Source organism: Macaca mulatta, chromosome 2 (assembly GCF_049350105.2).
Source record: "Macaca mulatta isolate MMU2019108-1 chromosome 2, T2T-MMU8v2.0, whole genome shotgun sequence".
NCBI classification, from domain to species: Eukaryota; Metazoa; Chordata; class Mammalia; order Primates; family Cercopithecidae; genus Macaca; species Macaca mulatta.
The window spans coordinates 112,594,833-112,610,029 of NC_133407.1; the positions used below are offsets into that span (position 1 = coordinate 112,594,833).

The 15,197-nt window shown below is 55.8% G+C and overlaps 2 protein-coding genes across 9 annotated transcripts in view; one reads left to right on the forward strand and one right to left on the reverse strand.

The window, feature by feature from the left end:
• The window catches only part of CCDC71 (coiled-coil domain containing 71), a 28,872-nt gene extending 24,245 nt beyond the window's left edge, over window positions 1–4,627 (reverse strand). For 4 of the 7 annotated variants that reach the window (XR_013413397.1, XR_013413396.1, XR_013413395.1 and 1 more), the window contains exons 1-2: window positions 4,545–4,627; window positions 955–2,533 (exon numbers count right to left, since the gene is read on the reverse strand). Coding sequence is in view for 2 of the 7 variants with exons in the window: in NM_001266198.1 (NP_001253127.1) it covers window positions 1,057–2,481 (1,425 nt within the window). In the remaining 5 variants the exon portion in view is untranslated. Of the gene's footprint in view, window positions 1–776; window positions 2,534–4,544 lie in introns of those variants that run through there. The other 3 variants (XM_077990702.1, XR_013413394.1, NM_001266198.1) reach the window with 3 other exon arrangements.
• Window positions 4,628–10,154: 5,527 nt separating this feature from the next.
• On the forward strand, window positions 10,155–15,055 carry KLHDC8B (kelch domain containing 8B). 2 transcript variants are annotated; one of them, XM_077990694.1, is made up of 6 exons: window positions 10,155–10,235; window positions 11,190–11,699; window positions 12,808–12,837; window positions 13,311–13,535; window positions 13,631–13,732; window positions 14,174–15,055. In XM_077990694.1, exons 2-6 carry the CDS (start codon window positions 11,324–11,326, stop codon window positions 14,368–14,370), a joined length of 930 nt encoding a protein of 309 aa, XP_077846820.1. In that variant the 5' UTR covers window positions 10,155–10,235; window positions 11,190–11,323; the 3' UTR covers window positions 14,371–15,055.
• The last annotated feature ends 142 nt before the right edge of the window (window positions 15,056–15,197 follow it).

Sequence of the window (15,197 nt, forward strand, 5' to 3'; positions counted from 1 at the left end):
CCTGGGCAGCCAGCGATGGACTACAGATGGGCAGGACAGTTACCTCCTTCAGGTCCCAGGACCCAGCCCCCTCTCTAAAAAGCAGGAAGGGTGACAATGTATTTTAACATATGGACCATGTTGGAGGGCATGATGAGGCTGGACCTAGGAATAGAGAAAGCTCTTCAAATCCAGACAGAAAGCACTGCTGATGAGGCAGTCATGGAAAACCTCACCCAACCAAGGAGAAAATTATTTGGTCATTGAGGGCAACCTCTGTGGTCCTGACTCAACCACCAGTACCTTGCCACCAATCAAAGTTCAGGATAGTTACTCTCTCCCAGGAGACCAGAGAGGGAGAAGCACCTCAACCCCTTTGGGCCTGGTCCCAAACCAGAAAAGCCCAGGCTAAGCCCCAAGATTTTAGCCAGGCTGTCTGTTTGGTCCCTAGGGAGAAGTACCACAAAGGCTCCATTCCAGGACCTAAAAACCCACTAGCTGCAAGGTTCCCCATGGAACCTACTGTCCTACACAGGGCCTGTCTGGATCACAAACCAGAGCAGCCTCAAAGGGAAATGTCTCATTTCATAGCGGCTCTGCTCCTGTCTTCAGGGGATGCCTCTCAGACACCCACAGAAGCCAATTTCCCCTCATGTCTCCAAAGGGGCCCAGGAGCTGCCTCCTCCCACAACCCCCAGAAATAGGCATACCTATTTCTGGGACCTTTTTCCCTATACCTTCAAGCTGGCCTGCCAGCAGCCACACATACAAAAAAGACCATGGAGGGTGGGCAGGGAGACTGGAAGGTGGAAAGGTATAAAACGTGATAGATGGAACAGTAGACATACAACTTGAATAACAAGTCACAGTGCATCGCGCCATGAAAACACCCCTCCCACCCACCCACCCCACCCTAACCCACCCCCTCCAGTTTCTGAAAGGAGGCTGGTGGTCACAAGGGCCCTAGAGAGGTACCCGGAGTCCTCAAGATTGTGGAGTCCACGGGCATAGCACACTGTACCACTGGCCACACAGACAGCTGGGCTCAGTTTCCCCAAACATTGCCGTGTGAAGGAATCAGACTGCTGAATGTGGCAGCAATGGCTGGAGCCGTATCTCAGGTGACAGGTTCACGCGGAGAATCCGCTGAGCCCGCTGCCGCACCTCATCATCGGAGGACCGCCTATCTACCTTTATGGCACGGAACTTGAGCAGCTTTGCTGTTCCAGGCCCTAGCCATGCCTTAGGAGATCGGGGCCCAAGCCGTGTTCTCTTCTTGGGAGGAAGATCTTTTGCCTCCTCAGCCCTTTTCCTCTTCTGCCCAACAGTCTCAGGGCGGTATTTCTGGCCCTTCCTTGTAGTTCTGGTCTTAGCAGACCCCTTTGGCCTGCCCCTGCCCCTGGGCTGGGTCCGAGCCACCTTGGCCTTGGCCCGTACTGCCTTGGCTTTAGTCTTGGCCTTGGCCCGTGCTGCCATGACTTTGGCCTTGGCCTTGACCCGTGCTGCCTTGGCTTTGGCCTTGGCCTTGACCCGGGCTGCCTTGGCCTTGGCCCGGGCTGCCTTGGCCTTGGCCCGGGCCTTAGCAGCCTTGGCCTGTGTTCGAGCCACCCTGGCTTGGGAACGAGCAGCTTTGGCCAGTGTTCGAGCTACCTTGGCCTGGGCTGCTTTGGTGCCCAGGGCAGAGCCCCCTTTCATTCGCCGGACACTGGGGGACCCAGTGGCTCTGTTGGTTTTGCTCTGGTGCCCAGAGCCTCGTCGGGGTCCAGCCCCAGGGCCTTTGCGAGTCAGACACTTGGAGCCCTTGCTTGTGGTTTTTCTGGGAGCTTTGGGCCGGGGGTTCCCTGGACCCTTCCCTGAACTTTTCCGCAGTTTCAGAGGAGAGTCTGCAAGTGAGAGATGCAGTGACTGTGCCTTGTGCTTGGCACCCAAGCAGGGCATTGTAGTCTTGAGTGGAACCAGGGCCTCAAGGACAACAGAGAGCCGCATGGCAGGGTAGACACCTGGATAAAGGTGGGTGGGGAAGCCCACTGCTGCGCCCCGGGCATGGCTGGCACTTGATTGCTTCAGAGAGCTCAGCAGCAGGTTGGTGGTAGCATGCTTGGCAAGGGCTGGTGTGGACGCTTTAGCCAGCCTACCAGATAGTGGCATGGGAAGCAGTGTGGCCCGACCTGCGGGCAACCGCATGGCAGTTCGGGGAGCACTGGCTGGAGGTGATGTGGCAGTTGGGTTAGGGGCACGAGCTTGCAGTTTCGTCTGGCTTGGGGGATTAGCTGTGCATGAACTATAGCCATAGACATCACCACTGCGCAGGATGGTAGGTTGGAAGCCATCATCTCGCAGGCCCTGCAGGAAGGCCACAAGCTGGGCCTCTGTGGCACTGAGATCCTGGCTCATGGGGTTAAAGACAAGCAGCGCCTCTTCCAGGGCCTTCTTCCCAGCCGTGGAGATGCGCGACCAGGAGTGCACAGCTTTTTCCTCCACATGCTGAACCACCACACTCATGGCATTAGGCACTGCAGATCTGCCTGGGTATCCACAAACCAGCGCTTGGCACCTCCAAGACAAGAGGAAAAGAGTCAATAAGAATGGCACTAAGAAAAGGGGCCAGAACACATAGACAGGTCAATCAGTGCCCCAATCTCCATGACACTGAGGAATCTGGCCAGAGTGAGACACTTCCTGGTGTAAAACACTGGTCTCCTGACCCTCTACCATGCTGGGGTGGGAGGAGAGGGTAAGGGTCAGGGAGCTTCTTCAAGATACACACTCAGAAACACCTCAGAGCCATCCAACCCGCTGCCGGGTCCCTGAAAAGATTTGAGCCTGGTACATTTTAATTCAACTCTGTATTTTCCGAGGCCAGAAACCTAGAATTACTCAGCTCTGGGAATACAGGCAATATCCCTGTCCTCAAGGAACCCAGGCTAGAAGGCAAGAAAAATACACCATTAAGATTCTTGGGAGTGAATGCTGGCACTCAGCTCAGTTTGCCAATGGGTCAGGAAAGGATTCCTGAGTGAGTTAACACCTAGCTAGGATATGATGAATGAAAAAGGATCAGATGGAAATGGAGCAAAAAGGGGAATAGCTAAAGCAATGGCTCCAAAGTGAGAAAGAGTTAAGGTATACTTGGTGTGGGATCTGGGATCTAGGTGAAAAAACAGGCGAGGATAGAACAACAAAGAACCTTGAATGTTAGCCAAAGGGCCCAGACTTACACCCACTGCCCATGCCCATCTGTTTCTCCAGCTGCTGCTGTTCATGTGTGGAGCTGGACTGGGGTGGGGGAATCTCCCTGCCCACCAGAAGTTCTGTTTTCAGTCTCCAGACAGGGTACTCAGCAACCCATTTTCTAGCTCCAGAGGCATGGAGACCAAATCCAGGGAAAGAGTCGGATTTTTCTTCAACAGAAACTAGAAAGCTGACGAGTAGCAGGTGCCAATGACATCTCCCTAGGCAACCAGGCAGACCGGGGACCAGGCAGCCAGACCAAGAACCCAAGGTTTAAGGACAATGGGAGCCAAAGGCTGCAAGTAGGATGGTGAGTCAAGGGGACATTCGCGGTATGAACTGTCCTACCTAAGACTTGGAGGGCCACAGACCTCAGTACAGCCCAGATGGAGGTGACTGAGAACATCCAACTAGTTCCAGACTTCTTTAAGAAGCTGTGGCCATCAATCATAACATCTAATACCCAACCTAACACTGAGGGCTCCCAGAAGCAGGAGGCAGCTCCCCAGCTGCACCAGAGCATTAAAAGATCAGCCAGGATCAGGCAGGTCCCTCGGGCCATGAGGCCCTTGGGTGTGGTTTCTTCCCACCGCTCTAATGCAGCAGATGAAGTCTTCAGAATACCCTGGAGGAAATGCCCTGGGGCTCTTTGTTTGGAAACATTCTTGGATCCTCAGGTGTCTTGGGCACTTCCCCACCCCAGAGACCGTTCTCCAAGCACAATCCTTGCACATGACTTTAGTTCTTTATTAATATTTTTTGAGGGGATGTAGTTCCCAGAGCTGTGAACTGTAGAAGAGAGAGGGACCTATTTCCCATCCTCACACGCTCCCCGACGCAAATATTTGGGGTGACCTGGGGGATCTTCCACGCAAGTTAGGCTGGGCTCTTGGGAGGGGTTTTCTGGGCTTTCGAGAAGCTTCGGAAACAGAGGCTGCTGCCCGGCTCCCGACTTCCCTTCACACGTGCCCCCGGGGGAGGCAGGAGAAGCTGACGGAAGATAGGGGGTGAGAGAGTGAGAGAGGCGCCATACAGGCGGAACGGGGGAGGGGGCAGATCGGGGCTCTCAGGCTGGGAGTGCGCGTCCTTAGGGCCCAAGCCGTGAGGCGGGGGTCACTGAGGCAGCGAAATGTACAGGGTGAACGATGCTAGCCCGACCGGGACCGCGCAGCCCCAGGGTGGGGTCGCTGGGCGCGGGGTGGGGGTGGGGTGGGGGGTCTCGGCCAGGCCGGCGGAGGACGCGGGTCCGGGAAGAGTCGGCCGCTTGCCCGTCCGCCCTGCCGCCTCGCGGGCTACCCCTCCGCGGCGCGGCTAGGCCCGCGGCTCCAACCTACCGGCGCCGCCGCGGGGACCCAAGACGCGCCTCTGCGCCGCCTCCGCTGCTCCAACATGGCCGCCCGCTGCGCGCCGGAAGTGTGCTGCGCTTCCGCTTCCGGGACCCAGCCCGCCCTAATGACCCTTGACCCCCGAGACCCCATTTCCCCCCAAAGTCTGGGGGCGGAGCAGATTGGGTACCAAGGAGGACTGCCTGGAGGTGGTGGCCGCGGTGACCGCTCCAAATCCGTTCGGCCCTGTGCAGAAAGCTGAAGAACAGAGGTGCCCTCTGACGTGGCCCCAGGCAAGGACTCACTACAGCCCGGCTAAGGCTGGATTAGGGGTCATCTGACACCTTTTCTGAGGGGAGCTGGTGGTTCATTGACATCTGGGAGGGGCTCCTGGCAAGGTTCCGGCCATCTTCCACCCTCTGATCTTCCTTTAGCCACTGACAATGCCCACTTCAGTCCCAGACACCTGACCAGAGGGTGAAAGAGGAGTGCCTCCTGACAGGGAGTTTGTTTTGCAGTAAGGGTATCTCCTCCAAGGACAGCAGGCCTTCCTCTCTTCCTGAGAATAGGGCCCATGGCACATGGCATGAAAGGCTGGTGTGCACGTGATCACAAGTGGTGCATGCAAGCCCAAATGCATACCGAGTCTGGGAGCTCCAGTATACCACTGTGGGCCTGAGTATACTTGCTCAGGCAGGTCAGGGCAGGTATAGTCATTGGCCCAGCCTCAGCCCCTCAATGGAAGGAAGTCCTGCCTCCAGTCTTAACACTGCTCAGAACCCCTTTCCTTTTGCCTAGGAGTCTGGGACCTCAGTCTTTTTACCCGTGCTCTTGGGCTAGTACAGGGGTGGTGGTTATAGGATACAGGTCAAAATCAACTCTAGGGGTCTGTGAGTTCAACGAGAGGTCAGAGTGGTCTCCACAGCTCTGACTGAAGGTCCCATTAGTCACAGGTTCCCAAGTCCAGGTTGGGAGCCATCCTGGGAGCCCTGGTTTCATGGATGAGGTAGTGGGAGCATTTGAACTAGGGTCAGAGCCTGAGCCAGGAGGCAGAAATATTGCCACAACTCTTGGACCTTGACCCTTGCAGTGGTGCCTTATTTGGTAGTTAGGGTCAGGTGGAAGCCTATTGGCAATCACAGGAGGGTGGTGGTATGCTTCATTTAGGGACTGGGTACTAGCCCTTTCTCCTGCCCATGTGACCCCAGGATCCTCTAGTTGCTCTGTATTTTCCCTGCTTATACAGAGGGGTCCAGGCACTCCTAAAGACAAGTGTCTAGTTCACCCAGCAGTGCCATAGGCCTCATCTGGTGCCTCTTAGCTTCCCAGAGCCTCAGCACTGATGGTGAGGTCCTCGGTGCCTTTAAGTGTAGCCAAGGTATCTAGCAGGAACTGCAAAATCTCCTGTTCCTCTGGGGTCAGTGCTTCTAGCCTTTTTTTTTGCTGGTGGAAAGAAAGGAAGAGTAGGGTCCCAAGGGCCAGGGTCTCATGGGGTGCAGTCAGGAAGCCCCATCTTGGCACCCCCAGTCCCCAGCTGTGGGTGAGTCCAGTCTCTGGCCCTGTCCATGGTTGAGGATTGACTGTTCACTCTCTCAGGACCGATTCAACCAATTGCCTTGTACAGCTTCTCCAAAGCCAGCAGTGTTGGCCTCCTGTGTGCAGGTGGGCATGGCTGTGCAAACAGGAACCCCTTCCATAGAGAGTGAGAGCCCATCCTCCAGGGATGACACCAGTGCAAGTATATCCAGACCTCTCTCTGGTGATGTTCAACTCAGAAGTTAGGGCAAATGGAGAACGAGGAAGGGTAGGTCCAATCCTCTGGCTCTGCTGTGTCCCTCCAGACATGAGAACTGGGGAAATGATAGAGATTAGGGGTAAGGATCATGGGGTACCTAGCTCCCTTTGGGGGTGGTAGGGCCTAACTTTTTGCCTCCTGGTGCCCAGTATGCCCTAGATGGAACTCTTTGGGAGCACTCGTCAGAGTGCAGTCTGACTTGACCTGGACTCTAGTGGATGCTGAGCCTACAGGCACAACTGGGATCAGACGGGATGAGATGAGAGAGAACACAGGGTGATCCCAGGACCCAGTCCTTGCTTTCCATTTGGCATCTTATATGGTTCTTTTTTCCTTCTTCCTTTTTTTTTTTTTTTTTTTTTGAGATAGAGTCTCTTTTGTTGCCCAGGCTGGAGTACAGTGGCACGATCTCAGCTCATTGCAACCTCTGCCTCCCCGGTTCAAGCAATTCTCCTACCTCAGCCTCCAGAGTAGCTGGGACTACAGGTGCCTGCCACCATGCCTGGCTAATTTTTGTATTTTTAGTACAGGTGGGGTTTCACCATGTTGGCCAAGCTGGTCTCAAGCTCCTGACCTCAAATGATCCCAAATGATCCACTCACTTTGGCCTCCCAAAGTGTTGGGATTACAGGCGTGAGCCACTGCGCCTGGCCAATGTTTTGTATTTTTAGTAGAGCCAGGGTTTCACCACGTTGGCCAAGCTGGTCTCGAACTACTGACTTCAGGTGATCTGCCCACCTCAGTCTCCCAAAGTGCTAGTATTACACAAGTAAGCCACCTGCTCCTCCAGCCTCATATGGTTCTCAGTGGATCCTGGACCCACCTCTGTCTGAGCAGAGAGATCTGATGGAGATCTAGATGTGAATGAAGGCAGTGGCTTGGGAGGTATTGCCTCAAGAGGAAATATGTGTGCCAGGGAGAAAAGCCAGGGTTGAATCTTGAGGATCCAATTCCTGGTGATGGAGAAGAAGCAGAGCCTGCAAAAGATTCTAGGCCGGGTGCAGTGGCTCATGCCTGTAATTCCAGCACTTTGGGAGGCCGAGGTGGGCAAATCACGAGGTCAAGAAATTGAGACCATCCTCGCCAACATGGTGAAACCCCGTTTCTACTAAAAATACAAAAAATTAGCTGGGCGTGGTGGCATGTGCCTGTAGTTCCAGCTACTCAGGAGGCTGGGACTACTCTGGAGAATCGCTTGAAACCACTGGAAGGCAGAGGTTGCAATGAGCCGAGATCGTGCTAAAAAAAAAATATATATATATATATTTATCTGAGAGGTGGGCTGGGCACGGTGGCTCACGCCTGTAATCCCAGCACTTTGGGAGGCCAAGGCGGGCGGATCACGAGATCAGGAGATCGAGACCATCCTGGCTAACACAGTGAAACCCTGTCTCTACTAAAAATACAAAAAAAAAAAAAAATTAGCCAGGCGTGGTGGCGGGCGCCTGTAGTCCAGCTACTCGGGAGGCTTACGCAGGAGAATGGCATGAACCTGGGAGGCGGAGCTTGCAGCAAGCCAAGATCGCACCACTACACTCCAGCCTGGGCGACAGTGAGACTGTGTCTCAAAAAACAAAAAACAAAAACAAACAAAAAGGATTCTGAGAGGCAGGACAAGCAGCAGGAGGAAGTTGAGGTCACAAGGGGCAAAACTTTGAAGATGCTAGCAAGATTTAGTTAAGGACCACAGGCACATATAGTTTTAGCTCTATGGTATTCCATGATGACTTTTCCAAGAACAATTTTTTTTTTTTTTTGAGACGGAGTCTGGCTGTGTTGCCCAGGCTGGAGTGCAGTGGCCGGATCTCAGCTCACTGCAAGCTCTGCCTCCCGGGTTCACGCCATTCTCCTGCCTCAGCCTCCCGAGTAGCTGGGACTACAGGCGCCCGCCACCGCGCCCGGCTAGTTTTTTGTTTGTATTTTTTTTTTTTTTTTTTAGTAGAGATGGGGTTTCACCGTGTTAGCCAGGATGGTCTCGATCTCCTGACCTCGTGATCCGCCCGTCTCGGCCTCCCAAAGTGCTGGGATTACAGGCTTGAGCCACCGCGCCCGGCCTCCAAGAACAATTTTTGGGGAGGAGTGGCAGCACACTGAGGTGGCAAGTAACAAGAAGGTGGAGGCTGTGAGGACAGATGGCTTCAAGAGTTTGACTGGAGGGGAGGAAGGGGAGACTAGAGGGACTTGGGGTGTTGGGAGGTATCTAAAGGCAAGTGGCTTGTAAGTGCTTAATTGCTGGAAAGTAGGGGGAAGGAGCTTGGAAAGGGAACAGTAGCAAATGTGAAGGGGACTGCAGGGCAGTGTGAGCCTCTTGGAAGCCTATTGGCAATCACAAGAGGGTGGCAACAGTGCCCCCAAGTGAGGGCACTGAAGAGCAAGTCCAAGGTGAAGTGGGACAAGGAGAATTGAGGCCTTCAAGTCAGGGTCTGTGCAGTCTGTAACCAGTCTTGGCACCACCATTTCTGTGCAGGCCGACTGGATCCAACTGACAGTCCCTGAAAAGGGCGAAGGCTCTCTTCTCTGGTCATGGGGAAGGGTCTACCCATAGACTTCTGGGAAGGCCAGATGTGAGGCAGGCCAGGGAGTTAATAGGTAATGCCCCCAAACAGCTCTCAACCCATGACTAATGGAGATTTGAGAATGAGTACCTCAGCTCCCCTTGCTCTTGGGGGCAGCAATAATGTAAGGCCTATGTTCTATGCAGGCTCCCAGAATCCCCAGCAGGATTTGGTCCCAATTGCCCACAGTGGTAGCTTGCTTGATGACACTTCCTTTATTGGCTGCTTTCCTTGTCTCCTTGCCACTGCTGGTGTTTCTTGGCCTCACCTCCCATACTAACTATATGCATGTATATCTTTGTCCAGGTCTACTTTGGGGGAACTAAGATAAGCACTGTCCATGAAAGGGGGACAAGGCAGTGAGCAGACACAGACAACTGCAAGGACCTCTTCCCACAGGTACCACTGACCTGTACAAATGGGCCCCCAGCTTGAAGACTTAGCTAATAACTGTGAATGCTCAGAAGATAGGCAGGGCCAAGGTCTGGGCCTGATATAGGTGGGCCCCTGTCACACCAGTTTGCTCTTGCTTGACCCCAGAGTTGGTTAGAGGCAAGCCCAGGATCCTAAACATGTATAGTAGCCCAGGTCTCTCAGGCCCTACAGGATAAGGCCAGAGTGACCCACTTGGGAGGTCCCCTGGTCTCTGACTCTTCCAGCACATCCTCTGCTCAGTATCACTCCCTCCAGGAATTCTCCCCACCCAGGTTTGTAGAAGGGTCGGTACTTTCTGTTCCTCCACCCCCGCTAGCCTCAGTGTACACTGTAAGACCTATTCCTGCTTTATGCCCAGGTAAGGGCGACCCAGGCTGCCCCCACATGACAGAGGCCCAGGCCATGCCCCCAGTGGCCTCCAGGGGGCGCCGCCGGGAAGCCTGTCATTGGGCTCCTGGGAGCTCAGCGGAGGTGGGCAGGCGCCGGCCCCCCAAGCCCTCGGGTTCGGCTGGCGTGCTCTACACAGCCTGCGCACCCAGGCTGGGTAGGGCTCAGAACTGCCCCTTGCCATACACGTGTTGTGTCGCTCGCCGCTGCCTCATTTCTACTCCTGCCCGAGGTCGGACGCTAAATTCTGTCAGGCCCAATGTCCACGTGTCCGTTTATCTGTCCGTTTGCGTGTGACCGTGGATCGGCACGCCCTGCTCCAGCTGCGGCATGTGCAGGGTTAAGGCGGGCGGAGGTTTCTCTGAGTCGCAGGGGGAGGGGGGCGAGGGGCGGACCTGGCCCAGCCCCGCCCCGCGCCGGAGCAGTGCCGGAGCCCCACCAGAGCCCGACTTCAGCCCCAGCCAGATCCAGCGTCAGCGGAGGCCGAACGGCGGACCCCTTGCCCTAGCTGCATTGGAGCACCGGCGGGTGAGTCCCGCGGGAACCGCGCTCAGGGGAAGTTTGGGGCGCGGGGTGTAGCACCCCAAGCGCGTTAGCCCAGACCCGCCCACCACATCCTTGAACTGGAAGTTTGGGGCCAGGAGGCCCTCCTGCCAGGGGTCCAGGAGTGTAGCCCTCAAGAGAAAGGGGTGGCTGGAGAACTTGGGGATCTGCTGCGAGGGAACCCAGAAGTCCAGCTGCCCATTCCTGCTGGAAACGCCCTGAACTCGGACCCTGGAGTCCTGTGGTCATGAGATTCCCCCAACGGCCCCCCCATCCCACTTCTGGACACCAGGAAATCTGGCTTCTGGGGGGTTTGGAATGGGCAAACTCCTGTGGGGGACCTCCAGAGGAGAGTGTAGAACCCTGGTGTGCAGTCCTTCCCCTAGTCAGAAACACAGCCTGACTCTGGCCTTTTACTGGTGGGAATAGTTTAACCCTGTGGAATGGCCCCCAGGATGTTGTAAGGATACTCTGGAGTCTGACCCCTGACAGTAGGCGTGGGGACCCCTAGGCTGCCCAGGGCACTCTGGAAGCCAGTAAGGGGAGGATATAGTAGGACTCCCCTCATGCAGGACCAGTGTGAGGCTTGTTGAGGGGAAAGGAAGGGTCCTGGATGGAGAGTCCTGTTCTAATCACCTTACTACCGCCCGCCTAGACCCAGATTTGACCCAGTTGCTGAGTGGTTAGGGTAGTGGGTGGGAAGCAGAATCCTTCATGCCCCAGTGGGAAAGGGGAAAAGCTCCTGGGTACCTGGGGTCTACCCTCCTTCCCACTCCAGGAGGGCCTCCACAGTGATGTACTAGCCAGAGGGGTTGGGTTCTCCCCCTGCCTTTCCCACCAGTGATTTTGGGCTAGCCCTGCCCTCAGCTATGGGCTGCTTATCTGTTTCCTGAGGGGATGGTCAGTGGCCCTGACCCCTGTTTTCCCTGTTTCCTCCAGGTGAAGGCAAGCTCCCTGGACTGGTCATATACCTCTTGTGGCCCTGGCAGAATCAAGATGAGGCCCTGTCATGCCTCCCCAGTGAGGCCTACAGTCTGAGCAGACAGCATGGCCTGCCATTGGCAGTGAACACCATGTCTGCAGGAGGTGGCCGGGCCTTTGCTTGGCAGGTGTTCCCCCCTATGCCCACTTGCCGGGTCTATGGCACAGTGGCACACCAAGATGGGCACCTGCTGGTGTTGGGGGGTTGTGGCCGGGCTGGACTGCCCTTGGACACTGCTGAGACACTGGACATGGCCTCGCACACATGGCTGGCACTGGCACCCCTGCCCACTGCCCGGGCTGGAGCAGCTGCGGTAGTTCTGGGCAAGCAGGTGCTAGTGGTGGGTGGTGTGGATGAGGTCCAGAGCCCAGTAGCTGCTGTAGAGGCCTTCCTGATGGATGAGGGCCGCTGGGAGCGTCGGGCCACCCTCCCTCAAGCAGCCATGGGGGTTGCAACTGTGGAGAGAGGTGAGTGGCGTCCCAAGGAAGGCACTTCAGGTACCCTAACACCTTTTATTATTTCCTGACTTAGTCCCTTACCCTCAGAGACTGAACAAGAGCTGTAATTTTTACATGGGTGCCCAGGATGTGGCCTCATCCCCTGTATCCTTTCCAGCCTAGCTTTGAGCTAGGCTTTCAGCAGCCTTCTATTAACTGCCTTTTCTGGCTAAGGTGGGAGGCAGAGCCCAAGCCAATCAATCCCAGGATGATGGGAGACCCTAGCCATGTTCTTGCCCCACTCCTCATTTCTAAGAGATGGGGGTGGGATGGCCTAATGACTCCCAGGGTTATAAATAGTCTGGGATTGGGGAGAGGAGTAGGGCCTCCGCTCAGAGCCTGTGCTTAGACTTCCTGCCCCACCCCCAACCCTTCCCACACACCAGAAAGCCTGATATGGACAAAGGCCAAATGACCTGGGATGGTTCCCATGGAAGCCCCCAGCTGACTGGCCCATTACCCCAAGGCCCCCAGACATATCATAGCTGACTCTGAGGGTTTAACAGAGGGTGAGAGCCTACTCTAATGAAAGAGTGTCACACACAGGTGCTGGCAGGGATCCTGGGGCAGAAGGCTTGTGGACAGTATCTTTACCCAGCAGACCGAAGCCATTCCTCTCCCAGCCCCATCTCCAACTCCAGTTGGTCCCCATTCCCCCTCCCCAGACTGAGCTCTGTGCTAAGCAGATCGATCCTCATGTTTCTCACCCCGGCTTAAGCCATCCCCCCATGTTCCTCCCCGAGGGGAGTCCCCACCTTCTGGCCTCCAAGTCTGACCACCAGCCCAGGCCAGCCCTGCTTGGATGCCAGACTCTGTTGCCATAGCATCTCCAGGGAGACAGAGTCGGATTATAATTAGATCAGCTGCCTCCTGCTCTTTACTCAGAGGGGCCCTGGCCAGAGTAGGAATCCTAGCTCTCCCAGCCCCCACTGCAGGCAGGTAGTAGAGTGTCTGTTCCTGGCGAGGGATGCCATAAACACATGGGTCTCCAGCCACCCCCAGGCCTTACCAGGGCAGCTGTCAGGGTGGGGTACCCTGGCAGGCTGGGGTACAATCTGAACTACTCTTTTCTATGCAGATGGTATGGTGTATGCTCTGGGGGGAATGGGCCCTGACACGGCCCCCCAGGCCCAGGTATGTGTGTATGAGCCCCGTCGGGACTGCTGGCTTTCGCTACCCTCCATGCCCACACCCTGCTATGGGGCCTCCACCTTCCTGCATGGGAACAAGATCTATGTCCTGGGTAAGGGCCTGGGGGATGTGGGAAAGGGGCTCAGAGTTTAGAAATCCTCATCCTCATAGGTTGACTGGGATAGGGATCGAGCTCAGTCCAGGATGGCAGAACAAAATAAGCTTTGTTGGGGTGATCCATGCCTGCTCTGAGGCTTTGACCCCTGGTGGTCTTGCTGTGGTTGGAAAACCAAACCCCAGTATCTGAGGGACTGTGGGGTGGATGATTCATGTGCAAGTGTGCACACAGCAGGATGTGGGAGGCTGAGGCAGGCAGATCAGCAACCTAGTGAGTAAGGAGCACACCAAGCCTCCTGGGCTCCTTCCCAGGTACCCCAATTCTATTGACAGGGGGCCGCCAGGGCAAGCTCCCGGTGACTGCTTTTGAAGCCTTTGATCTGGAGGCCCGTACATGGACCCGGCATCCAAGCCTACCCAGCCGTCGGGCCTTTGCTGGCTGCGCCATGGCTGAAGGCAGCGTCTTTAGCCTGGGTGGCCTGCAGCAGCCTGGGCCCCACAACTTCTACTCTCGCCCACACTTTGTCAACACTGTGGAGATGTTTGACCTGGAGCATGGTGAGCAGTGGCTGTCCTGGGCTGTCCTGGCACTCTCTGTGGGATGGAGGGGCATAGTGCATACGTCACTAGATCTGACCTCCCCTCTCCTGCAGGGTCCTGGACCAAACTGCCCCGCAGCCTGCGCATGAGGGATAAGAGGGCAGACTTTGTGGTTGGGTCCCTTGGGGGCCACATTGTGGCCATTGGGGGCCTTGGTAAGTCTCTATGGGGCTGGGGAGAGGAGGGAGTTCCAAGACAGGCAAGAGTAGCCCCCAGCATGTGTGCCACCTTCTGCCCATCTCCAGGCACACCAGGGGTCAGGGCTTTGTGAGCTCTTTTCCCTATCTGTGAAGCAGGCAGGATGTGGTCTCCCTGGCCCAGCACTCAGGGTGTTCCTCAGTGACTGGGGGCTCTGTCAAGCACCAGCAAGGGTCTACGAGACAGCAGCAGGAGAAATGACCACTGTATGCACAGTCAAGAGGACATATAGAAACATGAATGAATGAACAAATGATGAACACAGGCAATGAAGAGCAAGGCACTGATAGCTCATCCTAGGGTGATACCTACTGGGCTATTCTCTGGGCTCAGGGAGCAGAAGGGCCTGGAGTCCCTACAGCCTGTGCCTCTCACAGCCTTCTCTCTCCTTCTTGCAGGAAACCAGCCATGTCCTTTGGGCTCTGTGGAGAGCTTTAGCCTTGCAAGGAGGCGCTGGGAGGCATTGCCAGCCATGCCCACTGCCCGCTGCTCCTGCTCTAGTCTGCAGGCTGGGCCCCGGCTGTTTGTTATTGGGGGTGTGGCCCAGGGCCCCAGTCAAGCCGTGGAGGCACTGTGTCTGCGTGATGGGGTCTGAAGGCCTGGTGGGAGCTGTCCACTGGAGCAGCTCATTGCCAGAGGCAGCTATTTCTATGGCTCCTTTTGCTGCTGAGGACACTCACTGTGGCTCTGTGGGATGAGAGAGGCACAGGGGTGAGCACTTGAGACACTGCCTTGGGGCCTTGGGTTAGGGGAGCCTTTGCCTTTAGTGCAGGACACACATATGCTTACACCTACCTTTATCACCATTCTTTCATGAATCATGCCTAGCTCCATCCTTGCCCTGGGACCTACTAGGCCTTCCATCCAACTGGGAAATGGGGAGAAGGAAAGCTGGCCTCATGTTCTTCAGGATCAGTTCCTATCTGGAGTTGACCAGGCCCACCCCAGTTGCCATTCCTGAAAAATCCCAGATGCCAGGCTGCCTTTAGGGTCCCTGTAGACCCAGGAGAGTTGAGAGGGTGGGGGACACAGAGAGAATAGAGAGGATGTGGGACCTGCCAGAGGGCCAGAGCGCAGGAGTTCAAGCAGAGGAATGCTGGCTTTGGGCCCTCTACACTGCTGGTTGTATGACCTTGGACAAGTCACTTCACCTCTCTGTGCCTCAGCATCCTCATCTATAAATGGGGATCTCTGAAACCTTCCTACCCTACCTACCTCACAGGGCTGTTGTGAGGACCCAGGGAGTTTGGATGTGGAAGTAAAAGTGCTGCTAAAACCTAGTGTGTGGACCCTGGTGTGAACTCCCTTGTTGCTTCCACTGCCCCTGCCTTCCTTTGGGGGTCTCAATGCTCCTAGGGATGAGGGTCCAGAAGGAGCCTCTTGGATCTGGTCAGTGTTCCCAAAGTGATTTGGTATTTCTGT

Excerpts from the sequence above, each read along its gene's own strand:
- KLHDC8B (XM_077990694.1), top strand. The coding sequence starts at position 11,324 with ATGTCTGCAGGAGGTGGCCGGGCCTTTGCTTGGCAGGTGTTCCCCCCT. Across the intron at positions 11,700-12,807 it reads GGTTGCAACTGTGGAGAGAG|ATGGTATGGTGTATGCTCTG; the intron begins GTGAGTGGCGTC and ends TTTTCTATGCAG. Across the intron at positions 12,838-13,310 it reads GTATGCTCTGGGGGGAATGG|GGGGCCGCCAGGGCAAGCTC; the intron begins GCCCTGACACGG and ends TTCTATTGACAG.